This window comes from Chelonia mydas, chromosome 22, assembly GCF_015237465.2.
Source record: "Chelonia mydas isolate rCheMyd1 chromosome 22, rCheMyd1.pri.v2, whole genome shotgun sequence".
Classification (NCBI taxonomy): domain Eukaryota; kingdom Metazoa; phylum Chordata; order Testudines; family Cheloniidae; genus Chelonia; species Chelonia mydas.
The window spans coordinates 15,712,684-15,739,220 of NC_051262.2; the positions used below are offsets into that span (position 1 = coordinate 15,712,684).

General features: G+C 46.0%; 1 protein-coding gene across 5 annotated transcripts in view; it reads right to left on the minus strand.

Annotated features, from left to right (window-relative positions):
• Window positions 1–26,537, minus strand: part of ZBTB16 (zinc finger and BTB domain containing 16) — a 210,809-nt gene that overhangs the window by 7,332 nt on the left and 176,940 nt on the right. For all 5 annotated transcript variants that reach the window (XM_043534259.1, XM_043534260.1, XM_037882476.2 and 2 more), the window contains 2 exons: window positions 13,014–13,184; window positions 1,988–2,155 (listed from right to left, as the gene is read on the minus strand). In XM_043534259.1, coding sequence (XP_043390194.1) covers window positions 1,988–2,155; window positions 13,014–13,184 — 339 coding nt within the window. The remainder of the gene's footprint in view (window positions 1–1,987; window positions 2,156–13,013; window positions 13,185–26,537) is intronic.

Sequence of the window (26,537 nt, forward strand, 5' to 3'; positions counted from 1 at the left end):
TGAGAAAGATTAAAAAAAAAGACAGCGAAAGCTTTGGGAGAGCTAAAACCCCTCCCGGCTTCAGGGCATGAGCCCAACTCGGACACATAGGGGTCAGGTGGAAACTTCCCCCGAGGGCAAGTTATCCACCACTGCAGTAGTTCTTGCACCATCCTCTCAAGGCGCTGGAGCCAGACATTGCTGGGGACAGGCTGCTGGCTAGATGGACCCGGATCTGATCGAGTCTGGTAACTGCTATGTTCCCCCATGGTACCCAGAAGCTAGGTCCCTGAAGGGAAGCTGAGCTCTGCTCCGGCTCAGTTGCCTGTATTTTGGGGTTATTGAATCTCAGCAGACGCCTATGAATCATTTTGATAACATATGAGGCTGGAGCCGAGATTTCAGGGACTCGTTTCAATGCAGTAATTAACTGCCTGGCCTTTCTGATATTGATACTTGCTCTGTGCACAGACACAGCGAATAATGAAGTAATGAACAGCAAAAGTGATCTAAATATTGATCCACTATTTACAATAGTTACATGCTGACGCATTCAGTGATTCATTACCCCCAGCAACAAGCCTGGATTCCTAGGGAACTGCAGCAGCCTTCCGAGAGCAAGTGCCCATGATTCAGGCAGCTTTGGATGTGGGAAATAATGAAGTATTTAAGGGACGAATATGACCATAATGCTGGATGAAAACATATAAGGGAGAAGAAAACTCTCTAGTGCTTCCCAGACTTGCAGCTGCCCCGAAACGACAGGGTAGCAGTGAGTTACCAGGGAACCTGGACACTGGGGTTAGGTGGGACATGCACCAAAGGATGGCTGGGTACTTTGACTTCCACTTGGAGCTATCATTAGACCTAGTAATAGGGACCTCGTTTTAGCTACTCCTAGCACCTATCACTGCCCTTTGTCAGCACAGGGCAGGAGAGCCACGTCCTCATGCAGGAATGGAAGTGAGGATGGCCCTGCTGAAGATGGGGGTCTCTTCCAGTTGCATCTCCCTGCATCTTCCAGTGGCTAGAGAGCCCCTGCAACTCTTTCTGAGCCTGCCATGTAGAAGGCAGATGGTAGGTGGGGATGCACCATTTGATGGCTTGGGTATTCAGCCAGGTCAGCTCCTGCATATAGTAAAAGCAGGAAGAGGGAGCAGCACTGCTTAGCTCTCTTTATTCTCTCTCCAGAGAGAGATGAGGGTAATTGTTACTAACCAGCCCTAATCATTTCAGTATGACAAGGAGTCTGGCCTATTCCTTCCCAGCCCGCCCATGACGCCCGCAGGCACCTTGCACAGCTTTCGTTTGTGCTGGCAAAGGGGAAGGATTAATTTTGAAAAGGGGCTGGTGGCTAAGGGCGCAGGGGGCTGGAGATGGGAGAGGTAGCCATGAAGTAAAAGTAAAGGGGAAAGTCTCAAGTGTATTTTCATTTGTCCCAACTTTATACTGCTCTCACGCCCCTCAGCTGTCAAATGCCCAGGCAAGATGTAGTTCTTTCCACAGCACCTTTTCTCTCAAAGGATCCTGAATTGATACCTAAACTAGACCCAGGCATCACATCATCCTGTCCTGGGCTGGGGCCCAGCAGCTGTTTAACAGCGCACATGGCAGGGCAGGGAGTGAAGATACCGTGTTCGACAGAAACTGCAGGAGGAGCTTGGGGAAACAGTGCAATTACCAGCATAGAACTTCCTGAGGACACAGGAATTAATGCCCCGATTCTTGTGCAGAACACCACGGTTAAATAATTAGTTTGAAAGCTGGGTGCTTTCAGCAGTGTGACATCCCATCCCACCACTTGTGGGCAGCAGTTCGATACCAGCTCAAGGGAAAGAATGGTCCCTCGGGAACCCCTCACTGTGACCCTAGCTGTTCCATGGAGGACTCCCATCCAAGCGCTGAACCAGCCCAGCCCTGTTTAGCTTGTGAGGTCTAACGGGATCACAGTCCACGGCGGCGCGGCTGCAGGAGCAGCTCACTCACGTGCTGCTAAGCGGGACGGTACCTGTGTGCACCCTGTAGTGGGTCTCCAGCTGGTGCTTGAGGCTGAATTTCTTGCCGCAGCCGTTGCACTCATACGGTTTCTCTCCAGTGTGGATGCGCTTGTGGCCTTTCAACGTGCTCTCATCCCGGAAGCAGCTGCCACAGAATTCACACTCGTAGGGGTGGTCACCTGGAATGACACAAGCACGCGGTTAGAGACAGTGGAGAACACCGCACAGCATTACGCAGACCTCGCAGCCTGCATCAGCACAACTCTCTCTGTACTGCCCCCACCTCTCGAAAAGCCATCTGTGAGGTCTTAATTGCCCCCCGCCCCCCCACCACAGAAGGTCAAGGGGAAGGAATGGACAGTGGTCACTTCACACACCCATGACATGCAGCTGGCTCTGGGGTGGAACGCAAGAGATGCCTAGCAATGAAGAGCAATGCTGCACAGCACCTTCAGACTAGAAGGGAAGAAGAATCTTCCATCCAGCTGGAAATGCAGGGGGAGTAAGCATCCAAGCTGCAATTTATCCAGAGCAGTGGGGTTACACACATTCCTTTCTTGGCTCAACACCCAGAAGGGATGGAGATACTCGGGATAAGAGGCCACCTAATGAAACTTCAAAGCCACCTCTTGCTGTACATTATTATTATTTGGCATTAATTTAGACCATCTTTTTGTTCTGTTTGTCTAGCGCCTAGCTCCTGGGGTCCTGGTCCATGACGATGGCTCCTAAACCCTACAATAATACAAATAATAATACCACCACCATCCAAAGGTCCCAGTTGGGATCAGGGCCCCATGGTGCCAGGCGCTGCACAAACACAGCAGGGAGAGACAGCTCTTGCCAAGGCGGGAGGAGGAGGAGGGGAGTAATGATAAGATCTGGCTGTTACTTAGGCTAACAATGGGCAGGATATGAAGACTCCCACTTGTTTGTAATGATTGAATAGTTATTTACTGCTCCTGCTCTGGCTGGCTGATTCTTTGCAGGTACTGTGGATTTAGGGGGCAGAAGAGGACTGGGTCATATGGACCAGTTCAGAGAGCAGACCAAAGGGCTGTCCAGTACAACAGTCTTCCTCTACTCAAACCATGCCCTAACTCCTCCCCTCCCGTCCCCATGTCTGTTCCTCTCATTCCCTCACCCCCAGATATGGCCTGTCAAACAGGAATGACAGAATGACGGCCATTCCTCCTGCAGTTCAGCAGGATGGGAAGGACCCGCTGCCCTGCTGCACACAGGAGACCCTCGACCTCGCTGATTGGGTTGGGGAAGTGCTAACGAGGCAACCTGCTTCATCTCAGCGCAGCAGGGGGGAAAAGCGTCTCAGAGCGAGCTGCTTCTTACTGGCTCCAGGGAACAGTGCCATGGCAGAGAAAGTAAAGGCTCTCCATCACAGACAAGCCTGCAAAGAGGTTACAGGTCCGCCAGCTGTTTCCTCAGGCATTGTGCCCCATCAGCAGAGAGGGGAATCAAATTGGGGAACCACCCCCCCCGCCCCGCCCCCCACACCTCAACAAGCCTCACTGAGGCATGAGAATTCCAGCAAGGGAGAGGTGTGACGGAAAGCCCACTGCTCCCCTGCAGTGGAGGGCTTTGTGGGCTCATTTGTCTGCCAAAGAGAGGGTCACACACATACCTATATCGGGGAGCAAACACAAGCCATTTCCCTCTTGCTCTCCAGACAAATGCGATGCCACCCAGGGCCAAAAACTTTGGGTGTTTAAATATTCCAGATTGGGTGGCTGATAAATGTACTTCAGTTTAGCACCAAACTCAGAATTATTTGAATGAAAGGTGAGGGCTCCAGCTACTTATTTATTACAGAAGTGAAGGCAAGGACAATAAAGATAGATTGATTGCCCAAGACTTTGTTCATGAATATTTAAATATCACTGATTTGTCTTGTCACTGTAATTACAATTTCTCTGTGCTGCATATCCTACAACCACAGTTTATGGTAAAGAATGGCCAACTGTATTTCACTTGTCCTACTGCAGATGTGCAGAGCTGCCAAGCGTGTAATGTTCCTCGCATTTCATACATTTTCTTCAGCTGCTGAAGGCTTAAGTCATCCACAATGACCTACGTTTTTTCATTATCCCCATGTCAAACTGCACTCGTGCTTGGGCATAAATTGTCCTTCTAGTTATATACTCAGATGCCTGTGCTTTCACTTCCTCTTTAAAATGATATTTCACTCTCTTTTCTCTTTAGACCCTCCAACAAAATCCGCCCCTCCCAAATGAAGACCTTCCTCACAATAAATTCTGATTTTACATTAGCGTTTCCAAATCTTTCAGGCAGCACTAAATGGTTTTTTAAAGCATTGTGTATAATAACTCTGATATTCCACATTATTTTCTGATTGCAGGAGACTAGCAGAGAGCTCACAAGGTTTAAATGCATTTGATCCTTAAAAACCACTTCGTGTACACAGCTCACGAGAGGGGTTTGAGGCGTGGATGGCAGTTTTCCCTGTGACAAGAAAGGAGGGAGAAGCTTTCCCTCTTTGGAGGCTTTTTAAACGTTCATTTGTACACAAAAGCTGAGCCCAATCTGGTATAAATAGGGGTAGCGCCACTGAAGTCAAGCTGCATTTATTCTTTATTCTACGTTGGGCCCGAGCGCTCAATGGTGTCAATGAACCTGGTTCTATCAAAGTCAGCCCATCAACTGAAGATCTGACAATTCCTGAATTTCTAATACAGAATCAATGTGTTTAACTATGATCACAATCGCTAGATGTGCTGGCCCTATGGTGATGGGTTCCATATATGAATCTATCTAGTAATACAGATTTTTTTTGAAGCGGGGCAGCAAATGGTGACACAATGGTGAATTTTGAGGTTAAAAAAATCCATTTATAAAGATGGAGCTCAGCTCTGAAAACATGTGGCCAGAACCTGAGTTGGTGGAAAACAGGCATAATTTGCGGATTTACACCAGCTGCGCATCTGACCCAGGAGTTTTCTGTGACAGAAGTGGGAAGCATGGGGGATATTTAAATCTCAGAATTATTGTTTCAGTATTCCATTCGGCGCCTTGCTCAAAAATAAAAGATACTGGAGTGCTGGCTAGGCCCCTGTATGAGAACTTGCAGAATTTGCATTTGTTAAATTAATTTTTTTAGAAAAATATGTGAATGGAAACCAGGTGAATAATTCACATTAAGACCCAGCCACTGGTCTGAGTGGAGTTTTTTTCTTTTTCTTCCCTCCTCTGCTGTTTCTTTAGAGCACCCTGGTACTTTAAATGAAGTGTTAAACTCAGGAGCTAGTTTGACAGGATCTTAGTGAATTTCATTATCAACCTGATCACATGTTAAAGGAGTTTAAATATGGAATCCTGAGAGTCAGACCAAATAAAAGGAAAAGGGAAATGCGCAGCACCTGGCCTGTAATCCTGACACAGGGAGCTGAGCAGACCCACGGCCCTGCAGCATGCGCAGAACTGGCAGCAGAACTCAAAAAATCCAATTTGTGGCATGTTGATTAACTTTGTAGGGCCCCTTAATGAGCTTGACATTAAGTGCAGGACAAACGGGACTAATTAGAGCCCCCTCTGGCCAGCCTTCTGCACCTGTGACCCTGGTTTTATATTGTACCTGGTATATTTGTTAGTCTACTGAACAACCAATCGCAAGGCCATAAAATGCCTTTTCTACACAGCTGAGAGTTTATTATATGATCAGCCGTGTAAATCAGGGATCCATCAATGCCAAGGACTCTGCTGGCCTGCATTACCAAACACAGCTGCTGATACTCAACATGCAGCATTGGTGGCAAACGGGCTAGGAACAACGGAATATTAATGAGGCAAGGCTGTGTGTGTGTGTGTACATACATACACGAGAGAGAGAGAGAACACACACATATGCATAAGAGTGTGGACCCGGCTTATGGAAATCCAAGCATTAAATAATTACATTTTTTGCTCATCTTTAAATAAGAGGTCTGATTTAAAGACAAAAAAACTTCCAGGCCAGACACTCAGCTGGTGAAATTGGCATTGTGCTGTTGAAATTGATGGAATTATGTTGATCAGCACCAGCTAAGGATCTTGCCTTCACCTTTTCCATCTGGAGTGATGAAGGGAGATTATAGGGACGTTTCTAAAAGGGAAAGAAGTTAGGGTTCCTGGTGTTCACAAGAGATGAGGAAAAGGAAGGAAAATGGCAAAAGACACTGACATAATTCACACTGTGTCTGGAAAATACTGTAAAAAGAGTTACTAGTAAGAGATGTAACAGAAGCTAGAGGCAAAAGGCCTCCTGCATTATTACACAAGCATTAAACACCAAGATTGCAACCCATTGTTCTAGGTGCTGTATATAGCATTGTAAGAGTCCCTGTTCCAAAGAATTGACCTTTTAAGTACCTTAGACAAAGGGCAGGAGAGTGAGTGTGTTAATTATCTCCATTTTAGAGGCAGGGAACTGAGGCAACGAGAGATTAGGTCACTTGCATATGATCACATGGGGAGCCTGCGGAGGAACTGGTAACAGAATGCAGATCTCCTGAGTCCCAATCCAGAGTGTTAACCAAAAAATCCACCATTTCTCCTCCATTATCTAGCCCTATTCTCCCATCTCAGTACAGCATTATTCACTGAAAAAGTATGTCTCCCTGAAAGGAACACCCCAGAGATGCTGCTAGACACAGTAAGGGTTGTGTCCATTTGGTTTTGTTTAATTTAAGAGTGGGAACCCTGCGATCCTATTATTCACTATGGCACAGCCGTCTCTGTATCTCATGGAGGTTCCAAACCACTGCATGGATTTTCCCCAGCACTCAGTGTTTTGGGTGGTAGGGGTAAAATGCACTAAGACTGGAATGCTGTTGCTGGATCCTTTTTAACCTTTAAAAAGATGTATGAACACACTCATATTTAGAAAAAGTGGCCACATTTTACATGAGAAGTGCAATTTAAACAAAGAAGAGGTTAATACATGATTAATAGATGTTTTAATCAATGGATAATCAATTAACCTCAACTGCTAGAAGAGGGCTTCATCCTCCCTGATTGAACTAACCCTTGTTATCCTAGCCTGATTCTTGCTTGCATATTTATACCTGCCTCTGGAAATTTCCACTACATGCATCCGACGAAGTGGGTATTCACCCAGGAAAGCTTATGCTCCAGTATGCCGGTTAGTCTATAAGGTGCCACAGGACTCTTTGCCGCTATTACAGATCCAGACTAACACGGCGACCCTTCTGACAATTATAGATAGTGAGAGTCCAACAAGTCAGTGGATTGCTTGCTATACCCACATCTTATAACCATCTAAACACTTTCTACTAATATGCTTATAACCATCTATAGGCTACACCAATGTCTAACATGCTTATATCATCTATTAACCATCGTTTCTTATTCCTTTATAAATGTACTCAATTTAAATGTGACCAAAAACCTTATGCCAAGCTTTCCTACTGGTAAAAGAGATCATCTTCAGAGAGGTCTTTACAGCTAATGTCTCCTTCCCAAAGGGTGCATCCCTGGGCACTATAAACTCAGGAAGAACCAAATGAGATTTCCTTGCATCCTTAATTTGTCCTAAACAAAAGCCAAAAGGTCACCAAGGAGACTCTGCGAGCGGGGGGGAGGGAGGTCCCAGAGCCCAAGCTCCAGCCAGAGCCCAAACACATACACTGTGATTTTATAGACCCACAGCCCAAGCCCCATGAGCCCAACTCAGCGGACACAGGCCAGCCACGGTGTTTTATTGCCGTGCAGGCAAACCCAGAGTATCAATGGAGTAGTCAGGGAGCCGTCACTGGCTCTCAGCATTTCTCCTCCTCCTCGGGCCCATAACTGTGTTGACTTTGCTATGAGCAAGGCTTGGAATTTTGCAGGGGCCAACGGATTTCAGGCCGACTGCGGTCCTGGGTTCTGCTAGACTTGCCACAGGGAGAGCTCTTTACTTCCACCTGGTGGAAGGAGGGTCATAACAAGGATTTGGGGCACAGGTAGTTCTTGTTGTTCTCAGATTCACATCATCAGGCCTGAGGGGCCAACTCAGGGTTTGGCCGGGCTTATCTGTGGGTCTGGGAATCGGCTATGAGCAAAGCTTAGGTGGAGAATTTGGATAGGATATTGTCCACGTGGATATTTGAGTCTCCCGCAGGCAATGGGTCTCATGAACTTTATCCTCATCTCAGGTAGTCTCTGTCTGCTGCTCTGGGAAGCTCTGGTGCCAGGAGGGTTACACATTAGCAGGACACCCAAGTTAATGGACCCAGATTAAATGAACAGGCTCAAAGGACTGTGATTTGAGCAAGCTTTTCCCAAATGAGAGTCCAAAGGGAAAAGAATAGCTACTCCACCTCCAGGTCAGCCTCTCTGGGCTGTGGGAAACGGTATATTCTGAGGCGAGCCCACATCACACCATGCACCAGCAGCATCCATCTGCCAGGATTTGGTATCACAACCTAGGTCAGATGATGGACTCACTGCACTGACGGCATGAGGCGGAGGTCCTGAGACGTGCCTGCAAGGTAGCTGCCTGCACTGGAATGGACATAGCTGCCGAGAGACTCTTTCCTGGGCACTGACTGGCATTTCCTCTGTCCATTTCTTCCTGTCATGATCCTATCAGGGGGGTGACAATTAAAATAGGTGGAAACAGAAACCTCCCGGTTTGTGGGCAGCCTGATTGTAAGTGGCATATCATTCACCACTCCCACCAACCTGCTCTCTCTTGCTAGGGCTCCAAACCCCACAGCCATCTTGCTTGCTGGAAGGGAAACATGAGCCCTTCAGGGAAATATCCTGAGCTGGGGACCATCATGCAATTACCTTGGTTAAATTCATCCCAAGAGGGGCTGAGCAGACACATTTCCCACTGATCTCAAGGGAGTGGTCGGTGCTTAGCACCTCTCAGGATTTGTCCCGGCATTTGCACACCCAGATTTCTTATTTTCTGATTTCTGAACATACTTAGCTAAGTTTTAGAGTTGGGGAAGGTCAGCAAAGCAGAAGGGGTGTGTCCAGAGCCTCTCCACTCCCGCTGGCATCAGGACCAGGACTCTGCCCTTTCCCACTGTGAAAATATACCCAGCACATTAAGGAGACAATCCTCTCTCTCAACAGTGCCTGAATGAAAACACTGAACCACAATTCCCACTGGGCTGAGGCTGGTCACCAGGGGAGAGGTGTGTGAAATCCCACTAAAACTCACCTCCTCCTAGCACAGGAGATTTTGTTTTCCAGCTGAGAGAGAAACATCCCCTGGCTAACGCAACAAATGCATCTGACCCCAGATCAGTAGTGAGGCGGGAAAGGGAAATCTAGATGCCAAACTCACCTGCTACCACACCCAGAAATGAAACTGCAAACAGATCAAGCAAGGAAGAAAATTGTTTTACCTGGAAAATGATGGGAAGAAAACATTTCCCCCACCCATCTGCAAACAATTTCCCAATTCCCAGACAAAGTAATTTCAATCCCTATGATTCATAACAAGCCTTCAAATTACACACCAGCCACTATACCATATAGAGCGGTACAGTCCAGCTAATTACTGAACTCATCCATAAGTCACTGTTCTCCTGTGATTCAGGACATAGCATTTATACACATTCATGGGGTGGGTGAGGGTTAGTACTTCGATCCTCACTGGGGCACAAATGACAGGAAAGATAATAGCTTAGAGAAGACCCTCTTCCTTTTTACACGATATAGTTCATCTCTTGCAAGAAAACAAGCCAAGCCATGAGCAATAATCAACTACCACCTGTTCCATGTTTGCACATGAATGGTTTATAGTACAGCAAACTACTCCAATAAATTGGAGGCAGTGTTGTCCATGGGGGACTGGAAGTCAGGACGTTTTGGATTTATATCAAACTATGTTAATAACTTGCTCTGTGGCCTGGGGTAAAGTTAATTCATTTCTCTGTGCCCCAGTTTCCCCAGATGTAAAACGGGTGTAATAACACTTGACCCAGATCTGTGAAGTGCTTCGAGGTGTTCCGATGAAAGGTCTTACGCAAGCCCTAAGCTTTCCACTTATTTGAAAAGGAGCTTTTGATTTACACCTTGGGGAATGCTGTGCTGTTTAAAAAGACTGAACACCATGTCGTAGACAGTTTTTCCACAAGGGGACAACAGCCACGGTCAGCAGGTGTCATCTTTAATGTGTTGTCAAGAGTCTGGTGCAAACTACCTGATGTATATATGCTGCTTGCTGGGAAGGGGTGAGAAGCTTCTGCAGCAGACTTTACAGTTGGGAAAAGTAGCAGTAATCAAATCTCAGGTGAACTCTTAACCACAGCTATGGTTACTAATGGGAGCGGAGGGGCAGTTTAGAGGCACCTATGCTAAATTAAGTGAGAAGGATAACAGAATTACAACAGCCATCACCTAGCCCTTCTCATCCACGGGCCTCAAAACAATGTGTGTGAGTTAATCCTCACACTCCGCCTCCCTTAAATTAAGGTTGATAAACAGGGCTGGATTAAGGCACAGGCATGAGAGGCCAATGCCAGGGGCTCTGGGAACCAGGCTATTCCTGTTGAGTACAGCAAGCCCAGCCCACACAACCAAGCAGCTAGCCCTGTATTTGCCCAACAGCCAGAGTGTGTCATCCTGGAAAAGGCTAAGGACTAAAGAGGAAACAGAACCATATCCCTCAAATTGCCTATACACAGAAGAACTTCCGTGGAAGACCCTATATGTTTGGGCCAAAGGTTTTCCAGAGTGATTAGTGATTTTGGATGCCCGACTGGACATACCATAAAGAGGCCTGATTGTTAAAGGCCAGATGGCTCAACACGTTCTGAAAAACAGCCCCCTTTACAGTGTCTCAAGCTGGGATGCCAAAGTCTCCAATGAGTTTTGAGAATCTCTGCCTTTTCACTCTACTTTGAAGGCTATGGATCCCTTTCCTAAAGAAAGGTCACTTTTCATTTGTAGAATTGTAGGCTTTAAAAATTACTTTCCTCAACATTACAAGTCTTACATCCAAGCAGTGAGTTTTCAAATTTAGGGTGCACATGTTGGGATTCAGGGGCCCAAACACCTGTTCTAGGTACTCAAGGGCCTTTAGGTCGGCTTAGCTGGAACAGTGGATGCTCTGATGTAAGCACTCTGATTTGAAACCCCAACTTCCAAAGACCGGGACTGCTGCTCACCTGTTTTATATCCCATTTTTACTAGCCGTAGGTAGAAGGATTTGCCTAGTGGAGTCTAGCAAGCTGCTTCAAGTGCCTTATAAAAGCAGAAGCAATGGCATTATCTTCTAGAGTTCGAACAGGCATCCGTTTCCCATGTTTGGGTCTCAAAGACTGTCTGAATCCACCACACGGCCCATCCAGGTCCGTGGTTTGACTGCCCCACTGCTCTTCCAAGCAAAACAGAACTTGCCTGGAACATTTCCCAGCGCAGTTTAAATACCACGTCCACATAGCAGAGGTCACTATAATCCCATTAAGGCGGGGCACCAGGCCGATTATGTGCATCTAGTGCTTTAAGCCGATGAGGTACATTCACCCCCCTACTAATAAGGTCACATGCCACGTTACACAGGATAACAAACTTACTGCACGCCGCTTAAGAAGCCCAGATGAGTTCTACTGAAGAGTGACGTTGCCTTTAATCTATATTTAAAGGAAATAAAAACAAAAACAAAACAAACCCCACGCCCTCCAACTGCTCTCACCACTTCTCTTCATCACTAAATCGTCACTAGGAATCCTTCATTCGAATTTCCTTTTCCTGGTCATGAGCCCAACCCATCAAGTCTCGGAAGGGTGGTATCCACTACTATGAAAGACAGTACTTAATAGGGTGAGAGCCACACCCCACGCTTGGTGTATCCAGCCAGAATTGTTTTGCTGGTGTCTCTCCTCCCCCAGTTTGTTTGTTGCATCCTCTCCAGCAGTGCAAGTAGGCCGGTATGTTCTGGTACGCCTTACCAGCATGCTGTAGCCGGTGTGGTGTACCAGAAAGCCCCGCTGGAGGAGAGGGCTGCAGGGTGGGGCTGTGGGTTCTGCTCCTTTCCTTGCTGGGAGAGGCAGCAGCGGGGAAAGGAGCAGAACGCTGTCAGCTCTGGCAGCTGTACCACCCCCCCAGCCTCACCCCCACAGCCCTATCTCCTGTGGAGCAGGATGAGGACCGAGCCTCCCCCCAGCCCCGGGTAACATGGGATGGATGTCGGGAGGGAACAGGGAGAACACAGGCTGGGGCGGTGAAGAGTCACGTGGGGAGGTCACGTGCCCCTTTAGCTGGTGCCCCCCCCCCCACCGGATTTTACTTGCACCACTGGCTGTAACCTACAGTATGTCCAGGCTACAGTGGTTCAGCGATGGTGCTGTGTGCTACAGCGTAGATGCATACTAGGTTGACAGGAGGGGTTTTTCCATGGGTGCAGTTAATCCATCGCTCAGAGGCGGTAGCTAGGTTGACAGAAGAATTCTTCCCTTGCCCTAGCTGCATCTACATTGGGAGTTAGCTCAACTAACTACGTCAAAGAGAATGCAACATTTTCCACAGCCCTGAGTAACACAGCTGGGTCAATCTAACCCGGTCCACAGCTCTTTGGGGCAGGGATTGTTGTTTAATAAGAGTTTGCACAGCGTCTAGCACGACAGGATCCTAATTCCTAACTGAGATCCTCAGGCACCATCATATAATGACGACTGCCCAGCCATTACACTAATTAACTAAGGGAGGAAACTGGGAAAGTTGATGCTAAAGAGCAGCAAAATAAAATAAAAAATATCCCTAATGGAGAGTTATTAGGCCCACCAAGGGAAGTGACAGAAGCCTCGCCGCTGGACACCCATAGGTTTACACTAGACAATGAACTGGGGATGCACTGTAGGGAACAATCCCGTAGTGTCAGAGGTGATGCACTAGATGGGTCCTCCTGGGGCTGTTCCACAGATCCCTATGCAATGGCTTGTGAACACAGGGCTCCCTGTTTTGAGGCCCAGGGCTTGCATTGAGGCCCGCTCCCTATCCCCTTGCAAGGGCAGGCAGCCACCTCCTGGAGCGTTCCAGTGGGATCTCGTCATCGCCACAGCGTACCTGTATGTGAGCGTAGGTGCCGCTTGAGGGCGGTATGGCTGGGGAAGGTGCGGTTGCACTCGCTGCAGATGTAGCTACGCACTCCCGCGTGCACTTCCATGTGCTGCTGCAGGGCAGTCTGCGTCTGGAACCGCTTCCCGCACAGCAGGCAGAAGACGGCCATGTCAGTACCTGGGGAGAAAGGCAGAAATTCTCATCAGCAACCTTTGCAGCAGATTCCTCTGGCATGCTGCCGCTTCTGCAGACAGGACGCTGGGTTAGATGGGCCACTGCTCTGACGCATTTTGGCCATTCTTTCTTACTTGCGATTGCCCTGTCAAGGCAACATGCGCTCGAACGCAGCACCATTCAACCCAAGGAAACTGTCATAGGAAAGGACAGACCTGAGCAAGCTACTGAAACAGACTAGTGAGAGAGCATCAACTCAAAAGCACTTCGGCACAACCAAAGAGGAGTCACTGGCACGGATTGCGTCAGGTCAATGCTTCTTGAAGCGCTTGCCAGTCATATTGCACATTAGCTCGTTACCCCTTGACAGCCAAAGCCATCTCCGTTTATTTCCCTGTAATAACTCTCCCGTTCTGAAAGAGCAGATGAAACGGCTTGGGTGGATTAACAGAAAACTGGGGTGTCGGTTTAGTACTCTCAAATGGAAACCGTTGCATACCCATTCCCCATCGCTACCCAATCCCCAATAAAAATGTAGACATTAAAGGTCAATTTGAAACTCACTCTATTTTTATTTCCCCGACACATACTCAGTGGAAACTTGACATCTACAGTTGTACCGGGCACTGGAAACTTGTAACACATGGTAAAGCAAACGGCAAGAGTTTTCCTTTGTTGGGTTGCAGAACAATACATGGCAACATTTCCATTCTATTCCTTGAGCAGTATGGCCAAAAACAAAGGGAGACTCCAATCCCTTCATATCTGAGCAGATACCAAACTGCACAGCTACACAGCATGGCAACTATAAGATAGCTATAATGCAGTATCAAGAATGTATTATCACAGTACCCCTACCTGATTAAACTGGCTGAGAAGCAAATTAAAAAATAAAGGTTATGAATGTATATATGATGGCTTTCAAATTGAATCAGTTTAAATTGGAAGAAAATAACTTTGTAACGTGCATCTAGAATATGGAGCAGAAGAAGTAATTGGGGGGGGGGGATAAAAAGCACTTAACTTGGGGAGGGATAGCTCAGTGGTTTGAGCATTGGCCTGCTAAACCCAGGGTTGTGAGTTCAATCCTTGAGGGGGCCATTTAGGGATCTGGGGCAAAAAAAAATTGGGGATTGGTCCTGCTTTGAGCAAGGGGTTGGACTAGATGACCTCCTGAGGTCCCTTCCAACCCTGATATTCTATGAGTCTATGATTCTGAAAGCACCTCATTGGTGATCATGGACCAAGACAGAAAAGTGCTTTTGGTTCATCTTTATCTGACACTAATAATAACATCTTTACATGAAGATAAAATCCTTCATCCTAAAGAATTCGACAAGACCTTCACATGCTACAGAGGAATAAGTAGCCTGATGAAATGCAGCTATCTGTAAGGCAGTTGGGGAGGGGAAATGTTGGCCAAATCAGGACACCATGGCAAGCTCGGATTCTGACAAAGAATGGCATGAGCTCTTTAGCGTCCAGGCAGAACTGTTCTGAGGGTCTCCTCTGGAAGAGTCATTAGTGGAACATACATCAGGCCAGGAGGAAAGAATCTAACAAGTCTTGGAACGGTCACCAGAAACCTTTTATGGAAATATATCCTCTGGATGATAAATGCAAATAGTGCTGTATATAGCACTTTTTACATTGCAAAGTGATTTTCACAGGGTGGGCCAGTGTAATTGTCCTCATTTTATAGATGGAGGAGAGAGGGCAAATGACATGCCCTTGGTCACACGTCAGCAGCAGAGTCAGAAGTAGAACCTAGGACTCCTGTTCCATCCACTGGACCACACATCATGTAGAACAAATGCAGGCTTGGGGAACGGTGCAACTAGCTCAGGTGTTTTATGGTGCACGGGATACAGCTAGAAAGACTTCCATCTAAAGCCCAGCCCTGTAACTACAGGCTCGGCAATATCCCTACTCAGACGCCTCCTTTCCCCCTAACTACAAAGTAGCTGTTTTTAATAGTTTTCTGAATTCCCTCTCGGACGACGATCATGCTTTGAACACCAGGCCTATACACCTCAGAGATCTAAGCAGGAACTTCTCTCGAGACACTGAGTATCTCTGTCCCCTTAAACCCTGATGTAAGTGGGACCTAGAGACATTGCAAATGGGAGTAGCTCAGAATTCTGCCCTAGAAACTAGAGGGTTGAATGTAATAGAATAACATCTCTGTTATTGCTTGGGATGCTTAAGAGAAATACAAACAGAAACTAAATCCTATGAACCACACACGATTATAAAGTTGGCTGCACCAACAGAAGAACACCCCCCCCCAGATATTTACACACCACAAGTAAAAATATAAGACTTTTGTGTTATTAAACAATTTTTTTCGTTTATGCATAGCTGATTGTTCAGAACCTATGAGTCAGTGCAAATTGTATTATGCTGGGAGATTAAGCCAATAAATGCTACCTTTTTGGAGACACATTAAAATGTGGGGACTATGGAAATAAAATTATCTAGAAAATTGTATTAGCAATTCATTAGCAGCAGCAAGATGTGCAAGGTAACCACTGAATGTGCATTGCCCTTAAAAAATAAAAAAGCAAATTTTCCATATTGTATGTGCCAGAAATTAACTCTGCAGGAATACTGTTGCAAGGCAAGTAGCGCCAGGCAAGCCTTCTCGGGCAAAAAAGCCACCACTGCTGCCTGTTAAAAAGTTAACTTGCAGGGCAGGTCAATATACTAGAGCATGCCTGTGCCAAAGCAGCAAATCTGTTCCGACTGCTGGTACAGATGGCTGGGTAGAGGCAATCGAGATGGGAACAAAGCAGCAGGTTTCCATGCCAGGCATCAGACAGGGCTGGCTCTGCATGCTTAGAGGGAGTGTGCTGGCAGGGGAGGTCCGAGAAAGCAGGATGCGCCACTGCAAGGACAGGAGCTGTTGTCCTTGACAGACTGCTCAGAGAGCAGGCCACCTAAGTGTGAAGGGTTGTCTGTGGGTGTCAGAGTCAGGTCTCCAATCTCTCTTAGGAAACCAGGGTAGGTAGTAACTAGAACTGCTGGCCTAGGAATGAGGACAGCAGTGACTAACGCATTGTGAAACAGACACCGGACAGCCGTCCTGGTTTGTAACATTGGGATAATATTAATGATACATCAGACTGCACCATGCATATTTCAGCACCTTTCACCTGTGGACCGCCAAGTACTTTGCTAATGTTAAATAGGCCACACCTCTGTGAGGGTGGCAGGAACAGTTATTTTGCAAATGGGGAAACTTGAGACCCGGATGTTCCCGTATGACGACAGTCAAGATGTGAGTAATTGGCCCATAAATAGCAAGTTCTGAATGCTAGTCCTTTTCTCTCATCTCTAGGGAACACTCCCCCTCCCAGAGCCAGGACCAGAATCTAGGAGCTCCGTCTCCTGTTCCTTGCTCTAACCAGACACTGCCATCAGTTAGTTATTTAAAAAAACCATCTGAAGTAAATGAAAACTTACCAGTTATATCACTAACAACAATATAGAATTTTATCAGTGGCCCCCGGCAAGAGAAGGAACGCACTGTACAGGTCTCTAAGCTTGACTTGAACGGCAGTGAAGGCAACAAAAATGCTAATTACTGGTGGAAAGTTGTGATTTCATTAAAGAGAAGTCATCCTGTGCTCACTTAAGGAAATTATGTTTAAATCTAATGGATTTTAAAAAAATCAAAACTACAGGATGACAGGCAGAAGGAACTGTAGGGACATAAATTTAGCTGTTAACATTTTGGTGCTTGTTTATCCTCAGTTTCCCCCTTGAGCACAAAGCAAATACATGGAATTAAAGGATGCCCAGGTTAAAGCTGTACTTTTTACCGTGCATTGTACTATCAACTCCCTTGGTTGTACTCAGAAATTTCTGGGGTCTCCTACTAGTGGTTGATTTTCAGCACCCTGGGAGAAATCCTGGTCCCACTGAAGTTAATGACAAAGTTTCTATTGAAAATAATAGGGTCAGGATTTCATCCCTTATATTTAAATCTTAAGTATTTTTTGGTCTATAATTCTTGTTAGGTCATCTAATGTCCCCCTTGGTTGCAAAAGCATTGTTCCCTAGAGTACATGTGATTACTTTCTTAATGCTTTTCCTATTGTATTATGCAAGGAAACCTTAACCCAGAAATCCTTTGCTGTGGTGGGTTAAATTCAGGCCATTACTCCCCAACGGGAAATGTAATTTTGCACAGGGGAAGGGGCATGTGTGCACACTGCATTGCCAGGCCTCAGGACATGGGGACCTCTCTTTCTGGAACATGCCTCCTGCCTCTGATCTCCAGGGGGAAAAATATTGAAGGAAGGGAGTCCTACTTGTTATCCATTGAGCTTGTCACAATGCCCACCCCCTTCCTGTATCCCACTGCTCCAAGAGAGACCTGGGACTCTAACAGTGCTTGCCTGTGCTCTGTGTGGTGCTAGCCTCAGATTCTCACCAGAGGAAGGCACTAAATTCACCCACAGAAAATACTTAAAATAAAAAAAAGAACGATGTTTAGTTTGAGGTGAAGCCAGGGGGCTGTCAAAAAGGCAGAGGAGATTTCACTGCACCCGGGTGACGTTCTGGATCATGAATCACAACAAAATCGCTATGTTTATACCTGTGCTGCTTCCATACAAATTAGATCTTGAAGGGAAGCAACAGACAGCGCGAGAGAGCTGAACACAGCTGGAGAAGCTTTCAGGTGCAGCACCTTTCCCAACACAAGGCTCTTATTATCTTGAGCTATAAGCGTTTCCCTAATCAAAGGAGCAGAGGCTCTAAATATACAGTGTCTTTTTTGGTAACAGTACAGCAGTTAGCACGGGCATTAGAGAGCCACAGAAGGTGTCGGCAGACCACTGAATAATCGTAAGATCGTGGCTACATGACTCTGACCTTCCAATCATAGCTGGTGTCCTATCCAAATTCTCTACCATAGGGCTGGCTCCCTTATTTGTCAGCAAAATAGGTCCCCTTTGAGAGCCTGCATTCATGTTCATAGGATATAATCCTCATAAATAACAAGTCGTCACCGCATTCATCAATAACAGTCACCACTTTCGTTCAAGGATGGGCTGGATATGATATACAGGTGCACGTTGACTCGCAGGGAGACAGGTTTCTGTCTGCATCTTAAGAGGATGTAAAAGCAGTCAAGGGAGGATTGTGGACATACAGTTCCCCTTCCTACCATCTATATGTGACAATATTGCCCTTAACTTCTGATTTAGCACCTTGATGACTTCTGTCCTTTCCGCCTTTTCAGCCACTCCGAATGAACTGCAGCAGGACATTGACACATTTCAGTGGTTTTCTGCCATGCATTAACACCAAATAGTCTCTCTCTAATGCACACTATACACATTTGGTAAGCTCTCCATACCAACATTAAGTTCCTTTCTTAATGCAAGCTTGTTAGAGATGGCCTTTTCTTTCTAAGATTAAAAGTCTTCAAAGAACCTTACAGCTGTATAATCTTTAATGTAAACTTGGGCAAGGAGAAGGTATGATATGCTCTCATATTCATTAGTCAGGAGACCAGTGAATCCTCGGCAAAAAGGCTCCCTCTATTATGGATTAAACTAAGTGCAAACAGAATGATTACATTTTAAAACTCTAAATGCAAATGAATATGCCAAACTTCCATCAGCACGTTCCAAGGAAGACAAGCTCACCACGGCTGCCTCCTGTATTTGTTCTGCAGTGAGCAGACAAGTGCATTTCATTATATAGCACCTCCAGCTACAGTAAACAAATTTGTCAGCTCACTAGCTCATTAAGGTGTGTGCCCCGCTACATGTGGGATTTATTGGTACTTGTACAATAAAAGTAACATGAATAGATTTACTAATTTTGTCAATCACTTCAAGGGAGGAGGGGGGAAAAAACGTTCCAGAGAAAGGACTTTGGAAGCAGAGGCGAAAACAAACAAAAGCATGAATGAAACATTCTTGGAACATTTGGACATTGTAAGTACTTTCAGCACAAAGGACTGATATGACAGTGTGCCTTTTTGGATCTCTGCCACAAGCTCAAGTTACAAGGTGGCACGTGTGTTTGTGTGTATTAAAGTCTCAGTTATTCTGCCTTTGACGGAGTGTATGCAAGGCAGGCAAAGGCTTCGTTTTGAATCCGATGAGGGAAGAATTTATGAAGCAAAGATTTAACACGCACAAAGCGACGCAACCGTTCTACCCCCCATCAGTAAGCAAAGGCCATCTCACCCTCTCTGTTGCTTTTTTCCCGGGGATAGGGGGGTGAAGGGGGGGAAATACCAATTGGGCTGCTGACAAAACTCTCCGAAGTGTCGAAAAAAACCAAAACAAAATGGGTCGTGCAAAGTAAATCCCGAGAGGTATGCAGCCTTCTGGTCTGTAACTTTCAAAATGACAGCAGGATCGGGTCAGAGGTCACTGGGTCTGAGGCCTTAAGTACCACAGCCAGCTGTGGAGTGGAGGCCCTGAGCCGGCAGGACGCCTGCCCATATAAATCTGCAATAAGCAGCACCCGCTGAGGGAGAGAACAATGGTCTCCAGCAGGGGTGGAAGGAAGGACAAAGCAGGCAGGCCAGTGCGCAGGCCCGTAACAAATCCTCGATGGCACCACAGGACCCTCATTTGTGAAACTAATTGGCCCCCGATTGAAAAATTGGACTAACTTCAACAACAAGAGTGTTAGAGATGAGCTGCCTTTTGGAAGCAAGGGGAAAAAAACCCACTCAGAACTGCGTATGCTCAAGGACGCACCCACAAAATCAGGGAGGTTGTTTACACCTAAAGGGTACATTGGTTCACAACACATGGCTTGTTAAAGGGGAAATGCACCCACATTCCAAGTGTACCTGATGTCCATCGTTAAGCACGTGAATTAAAATTAATTTATATTCGGGGGAAAGGAGACCGACGCGCACGCACACACACACACGCACACGCGTGGCACCTGCAAGGCACAGAACTCCCAGTGTGTGGGACCATGTGGACTGGATGATCAAAGGAGATTCCTTACATGCTGGTGGAGGGATAACTTTCTGGAAAGAGATAGCACCTGCAAAATATAGTTTTAAACTACACCCCCTTCCACCTCTGAACTCCTCCACCTCTATTGCGATGCTTAAAAGTTAACAGTAACTTCCCCGCTGCCTTTTAAGAATACTGAAGCTGGGGGAGGCATTCATGCAAACAGTGAAAGGAGACTATAAATTAGGAGCAGAGCAGCCTGAAAACAGAAGTAGGGAGAATTTTAAGTTAAGCATTAGGAAAGAAGAAATGTTTCTAACTAGGAGGTCACTTAGGCAATGGAATAGTTTGCAGAGAGAGGTCAAGGAGGCTCCTCATCGCTAGAGGTCTGAAGACACGGCTAGCTATGACACATCCAAAGGGTTTAAGTGCAGAAGACAATCCAGCACTAAAGCAGAGGGACACAAGAGAAGACCCAGGAGGTCCTGTCCAGACCTACTGAATATAATTCTAACAGGCAGGATGCAGGCCATGTCTAGAGCAGGGGGGAAAAAAACAAACTTGTTTTCAGTCCTGAGGCAGAATTGAAACCCATTTTCAAATGGCTAAGGACAGTGCAATACATAAGAGGGCTTGCGTGGCTCTGCAGGGCACTTTCCGCTATCACTTGGCAAAAGTTTCTAAAATGAAGGGGGTTTTTTAATATGAAAGAAAGTTTGTTGAATGATCAGTAAATCAGGAGGATGTCTACGCAGGATTAGTGAATGAGGAGCTGGCAAAAATACAGCCTCCTGTAAATACACTGCTGCATCATCTCAAACCCACCTGACATTTGGATCAGCGTCTGAGCTTCAAGGCTTGGGCCATCTGATCTGATCATTTACTTATGGTGCAAAAGCCTTCACTTTAGGGGTGATTAGCATTATACTTCTGTATTACAGCAGGGCTGGAAGCCTCAGCAGAGATCAGGGCCCCACTGTGCTTGGAGCTGTACATACGCATATTGAGAGAGAGTCCTTGCCCCGAGTAGTTTACAGCATACTCAACACATAAGACAAAGGGTGGGAGAAAGGAAGTGTTGTTATTCCCATTGTACAGGTGAGGCATGGAGAGGCAAACTCACTGCGCAAAGGCGTGTCTCAGTCTGTGGAAGAGCAGAAATTGCACCCAGATCTCCAGAGTTCCAGTCTTCCTTCCTGGTTCCCCCTAACGAGCCTAGATACACCAAGCTCCACATTTCTTCCTTGGTATTATTTCCATAGCATCGGCAGTGCGTGAAGGGCTTTAGACAAGGCTGACGAGGCCTCTGATGCAAGGAATTTACAATCCACAGAGACAAAGGATGAGGGATGGGACAGAACAAAAGCAAGTGACGATGCAGTAATGGCTTGCACATCTTCCAACCCAGGGTTCCTCCCGCACTTCGAATGATTTTTAGACTCTTTCATTCCCCTGCCCTCCCCGCCCCCTCCTCCCCACCCGCCATTCTCCCTGAGGACTTTGCCTGTTGGGTTGACAACAATTTGAAGGGAGAGAACCACATTTTACAGGCCTCATGAAATAAGTGGGTGGAGGCCTGATAGATTGGAGAAAGGGCCTCAGGCGTAGGGGTTATGTGGTAGAAGGAGCAGAGATCATAGTGACACAAAAGGGGCACAGCTAGTCGTGTGACTTCGATAGAAATAAATAGCTTCCTCTCCCTCCATCCCTGCCCATCACTGGCAGATGCTCAGGAGAGAGAGGGAGAGAGGGAGCGTGTGTATGGATGAGTAGAGGCTAGTTGGCATCCCTCCAAGAAATAACAAGCTTTCTGTCAGTAAAGCTGTGCAGAGGTGACACAGGGTCTTGACCCAACTGATGGCAATTGCCAAGGGGATATGTCTAGACTTCCAAGCCACAGAGACTGCCAGCTCCAGTCCCCTCACCAGGCACCCAGCAAGGTTGGCGTAACTTTATCCACGAGGCCGAGACCAATCTTAGCAATAAGCCGCCGTCCCCTTGTGAACAAGACGTGAAGATGGCACACAGCGCTGGAACCCACCCAGCACTCCGACAGGTCACGGCCAGGGCCCAACTCCAGATAGGGCCACATGTACCAGTGCTTGGCATTTGGGCCAAATTTCCAAGACAGCTCAGAGACCTAAATAAGGGCCAGATTTTCAGGAGTGCTCATCACTCAGCACCTCCCACCCTGGCGCTTATGACCAGATTTCGGGAAGAGCTCAGGATGCAACGTGCTGCACTCTTTGGAAAAAAATCAAGCCACTTGCTTTGCTGCTCAACTGGGAGCTGAGCTCATTTGAAAATTTGGCCCTGATGACTGGAACACGTGGCCACAGACAGACAGTGAACTTGCTGAGCAGCACAAGAAACAAACCCCAAAAGGCTAAGGAGGGAGGAAAACAAACCACCGACAAACAGCCAAGTTATTTAAAAAGCACCTATGCCCATAAACTACACTGAAGTCTCTGCCGGTCGCTGTTAGGAAGCTAGAGGACAACAGGAGTTAGGAACCAAAATGCAACTGATGCACCTAAGTTGCCAGTGCTAATACACACAAGATAAAGACTGGCTCAGCAGTACTTCCTCAACGGTAAACCAAGGACCACTGAGGACTGAGCCAGTGCACGAGGACAGAGAATGCTGGAATTCCAAGCTGAATTTTATACTTCCTTTTCGGACCCCAGATGCATTGCTGGTGGTGTTCTCCCCGACCCCCTCGTCCAGGACGACTTCAAACGCAAATAAAACCAAAATCTCCAACAAAATGCGGCGCTATTGTTTCCAAGCCACTTAGACATTTGAACGCTCCAGCGTTGAAAGAAAAATCACTCCCAGATAAATAACCCACCACCACACAGACACATCCGAAAAAACAAGGGAGACGAATTTATTCATTTCACTGACATTAATGGTGCTTCTCTCCTTTTCTCCAGGAAGATGATTACAAATTAAGCAGCATTTAAATGCTTTTTACTGTCAACAATTAAAAAGAGAGAATATGGAACAGAAAGTATAGTGGCCATTCATTTCCACGGTAACGGTGCTATCAGAGAACACCAAGGGGCCTTTCCTGTACTGTACGCTGCACAATGGCAAAAAGTATACCATTAATTTTGTAGGACATTCAAAAGCAAATTAAAATATAAAAAGCTCTAGGCACAAAGATAGATACCAAGAGAGAGGGCAGAATAGGTCAAGCTTGTGGAATTAAAGTCTTAGCAACAGTAGAGATTTAAGCATAGCCCTATTACACTACATTCAATAGCCACCTTCTCTTTTTTTTTTTCTGAGAGAGCGAGAGAGAGAGTGAGAGACTATGCGCTGTTTTCTCAAAGCTTGCAGTAGTAAACAATTAATACAGTGTGTGTAAGTGATGAAGACTTCAAAGACAAGCTATAGCCTGCCATTTAGATTAGATTTTGGATGCAACAAACTGTTTGGAAGAGAGAGGTATCCGATATGTGCAAGACTCTTAAATAACAGATGATTTGAAAGCTGATTTTTAACTGGATTGATACATATTCAAGGGAGGAAAAAACTTTAAACTAGTGGCTGTACGTGGAGAGATTTGTGAGGCGTAGGGTTAAAGCTATTCTTTACTCTCCCAAAAGCAGTATTTTTCACTTACCCATCACCAGAGATTTAAAGACAAACTAGGTTTTTTTTAAATACACTTCAGAATATTTCCCCCTTTTCAGAATCCTGGTGAAGAACGTTCAAATTTTTTACGAGGTTAGTGAAAACTAGTAATCTTCCCCACTCTCCCCCAGAGTCTGCAGAGAATGGAATAAAAATAAGATTTGTTTGGATACAAGCATACGGGAGGATGCAGGATTAAAAAAAAAAAAACCACCACCACCACCACCACCACCAGGAGCCATGTACATTTCTGTACCGTAAAGTTTAATATGCAGGAGGTACGTCAAAGAAGTAAAAGAGACACGTCCCCTTTAAAAGGAAATATAATTTACAGTGTGCAGCCAGGCGGTCCATAGTTTCAATCTCGTTTACTATAGAGAAAACTCTGCTAGCTGTTCTCTATCCCACAAATCCGATTTAATCAGACAAGCCAGTCAGCGTGGCATGAAGTAAAAACGGATAATTAGTAAACAGAGAGCTACTTCAGTGCTTCATTGGCATTCGAGCCGGGCTAGTGTGTCGCATTTAAAATGCAGTCTGATGAAGTTTACAAAATCAAACCATTTGTTACTCCTATTGAAGAGGCTTCAGGCCACTTGCAATTAAATTGGAATTAGTGCTCAGAATGAGATACAGCAAATTCATACTAAAAAGGGATCTGACTTTGAGACATTTGACTTCAAGTCCCCCTCCACCCCGTACGTGTCTCTTTTTCCTCACCCCATCTAGTGTAGCTCCCTTACCCCACTTCTGACCCTCCTTCTCCATTCGCCTGACATGGGGTTTTAAATTGATACGGGGAACACAGCTGATATCAACAGCACAGCCAGATGAAGCGTGTATAATTACCATGTCGGAATGGCTGGATCTACCACAGTACTTCGGACCCTCATTGGGTTTTCCTAACTGCATGGTTTAAAATGATCAAAATGGCCAACTTCAGCTATTCCAATTGCGAAAGGAATTGGATGGGAGAAGAGGGGTGGGAATAAGCAATGGTTCTGAGCGTGTTATGGGAAGGGATATCATCTCTCTAGGATCTCTGCCAAGCTCCCATCAACACCACAGTTGCATTGCCATTCTCTCGTGCAATCCGGCTGACTCAGTACAACCCGTGACTATGCCTAGTGCTTCACCCAGCAGACCATGCAAGAAATGGACACATGAGGGGAAGGGGTGTGAAATTACACACTTGCCTACGAGCAGAGAAGTGAAATGGTGGCATGAACCCTACTGGGAAAAATAAGCATTTTATGGGTGGGGAGGCAGATTAGATTGGATTTTGAGGCTGCATGGAGTCTCCTTGCTGATCAGGTACCAATCTTTAGGGGGAGGGATGTAGGAAGAAAACGTTACTATGAACACAGCAAAGAATGTTGTCTCCCAGGCTGAGCCAAAGTCAGGAATAAACAAGGAGGTGCTCCCTACATTAGACCACTCTGAGATTAAGTATACCCTATAGCAAGAAAAAACCTGATGCCTGCTGAGCTGGCCCCTTGAAGAGCAGGGTAAACGTCTCTAGCTATACAATGTGTGGGGCTTTAATCATTGAACAGCTTTTATCTCCTTATCAAATATTCATTCTCACATTTTTAAGCGGGTTTCACTCCATAGCCCCGGCACTACTGTAGGGGCCAGAGGACAGCACATGTATTCTCTCCCTCTTCTCCTCCATTCCCCAGAAAAAACAAGGCTCAGCCTCTCTTTGAAGGGGCCTCCTTGCTTTTGGTTCACAAACCCCAAATCGCCTTAACTCCCCTGGTCTCCCAAGCAGCAGGAAGCTCCCAAGTGTGCGGCGTGAAGGGTGCAAACAGCTCGGGGATATTGTGCTGTGCTTTGGATATCCCGATGCAGTTTAGCCTTCCCAGGGCTTGAACTTCAATTAGAGCTATTAAGAGGACAGGCCCATTTTTAATTTATTCCACAGGGAATAGTGGGAAGCAAGAAGAGCCTAAAATGGAGAAGAATCATATTCAGCCCAGATATTCTCCAACTGCCATTGTTAATTTGCTGGGGTATTTCCCACGTTTATTTGTTCTGCGCTATAAGCTTAGGAGTCTGACTGCGCTTCTCATTCTCCCTGCAGCTTCTGATATTATCGCTCCCCCCAACCCAAGCCTGCTCCTGCCATACCCAGGTCCTGCAGCTATCATCATCATATTCTATTGCAAAGCCTCACAAGTTTCCTAGGGCAAATTACAGGCCATTTAACTCTGAATTGTCCTCTGCATGCAACTTCAAGTCTAAATTATTATTACTAGTTTTTATCTATACTAGTTGCCTAGTGTTTCCTTTTTTTTAATTATTATTATTATTATTAAACTGGCTGTTCATCTTTTTAATAACCCTGCCTGTCCCAAACTCCAGCAAATCACTATATAGCATCAGAGATCCTTAATCAGCAATTTACTAGGATGAAAAACCAGAAAGATTCTACGGTATCAACATTTAAAAACAAAGGACACTAAGCCCAATAATACACAGTAAGCATGAGTGGCACTGAAATCCATACAAAGTCATGTGTGGGACTGCTACTCAGCCACTAGACTGTATACCTTTAAACACTTCTTTGGCTGTACAACATGTTCTGAGGGTTCTACACAAAGAAAAGGAGATTCTGGCCTATGCTGGGGGCATGCTGTTTGAAGAGTGACATTTAAAAAAAGCTCAAAGCAGTTTGAGAGAATGTTACCAATATGTTGTGTACATGGCACTCACCAAAAAACCTCAAAGCATTTTACCCATCTTCTGTAAATATCATTTGCCCCATTTT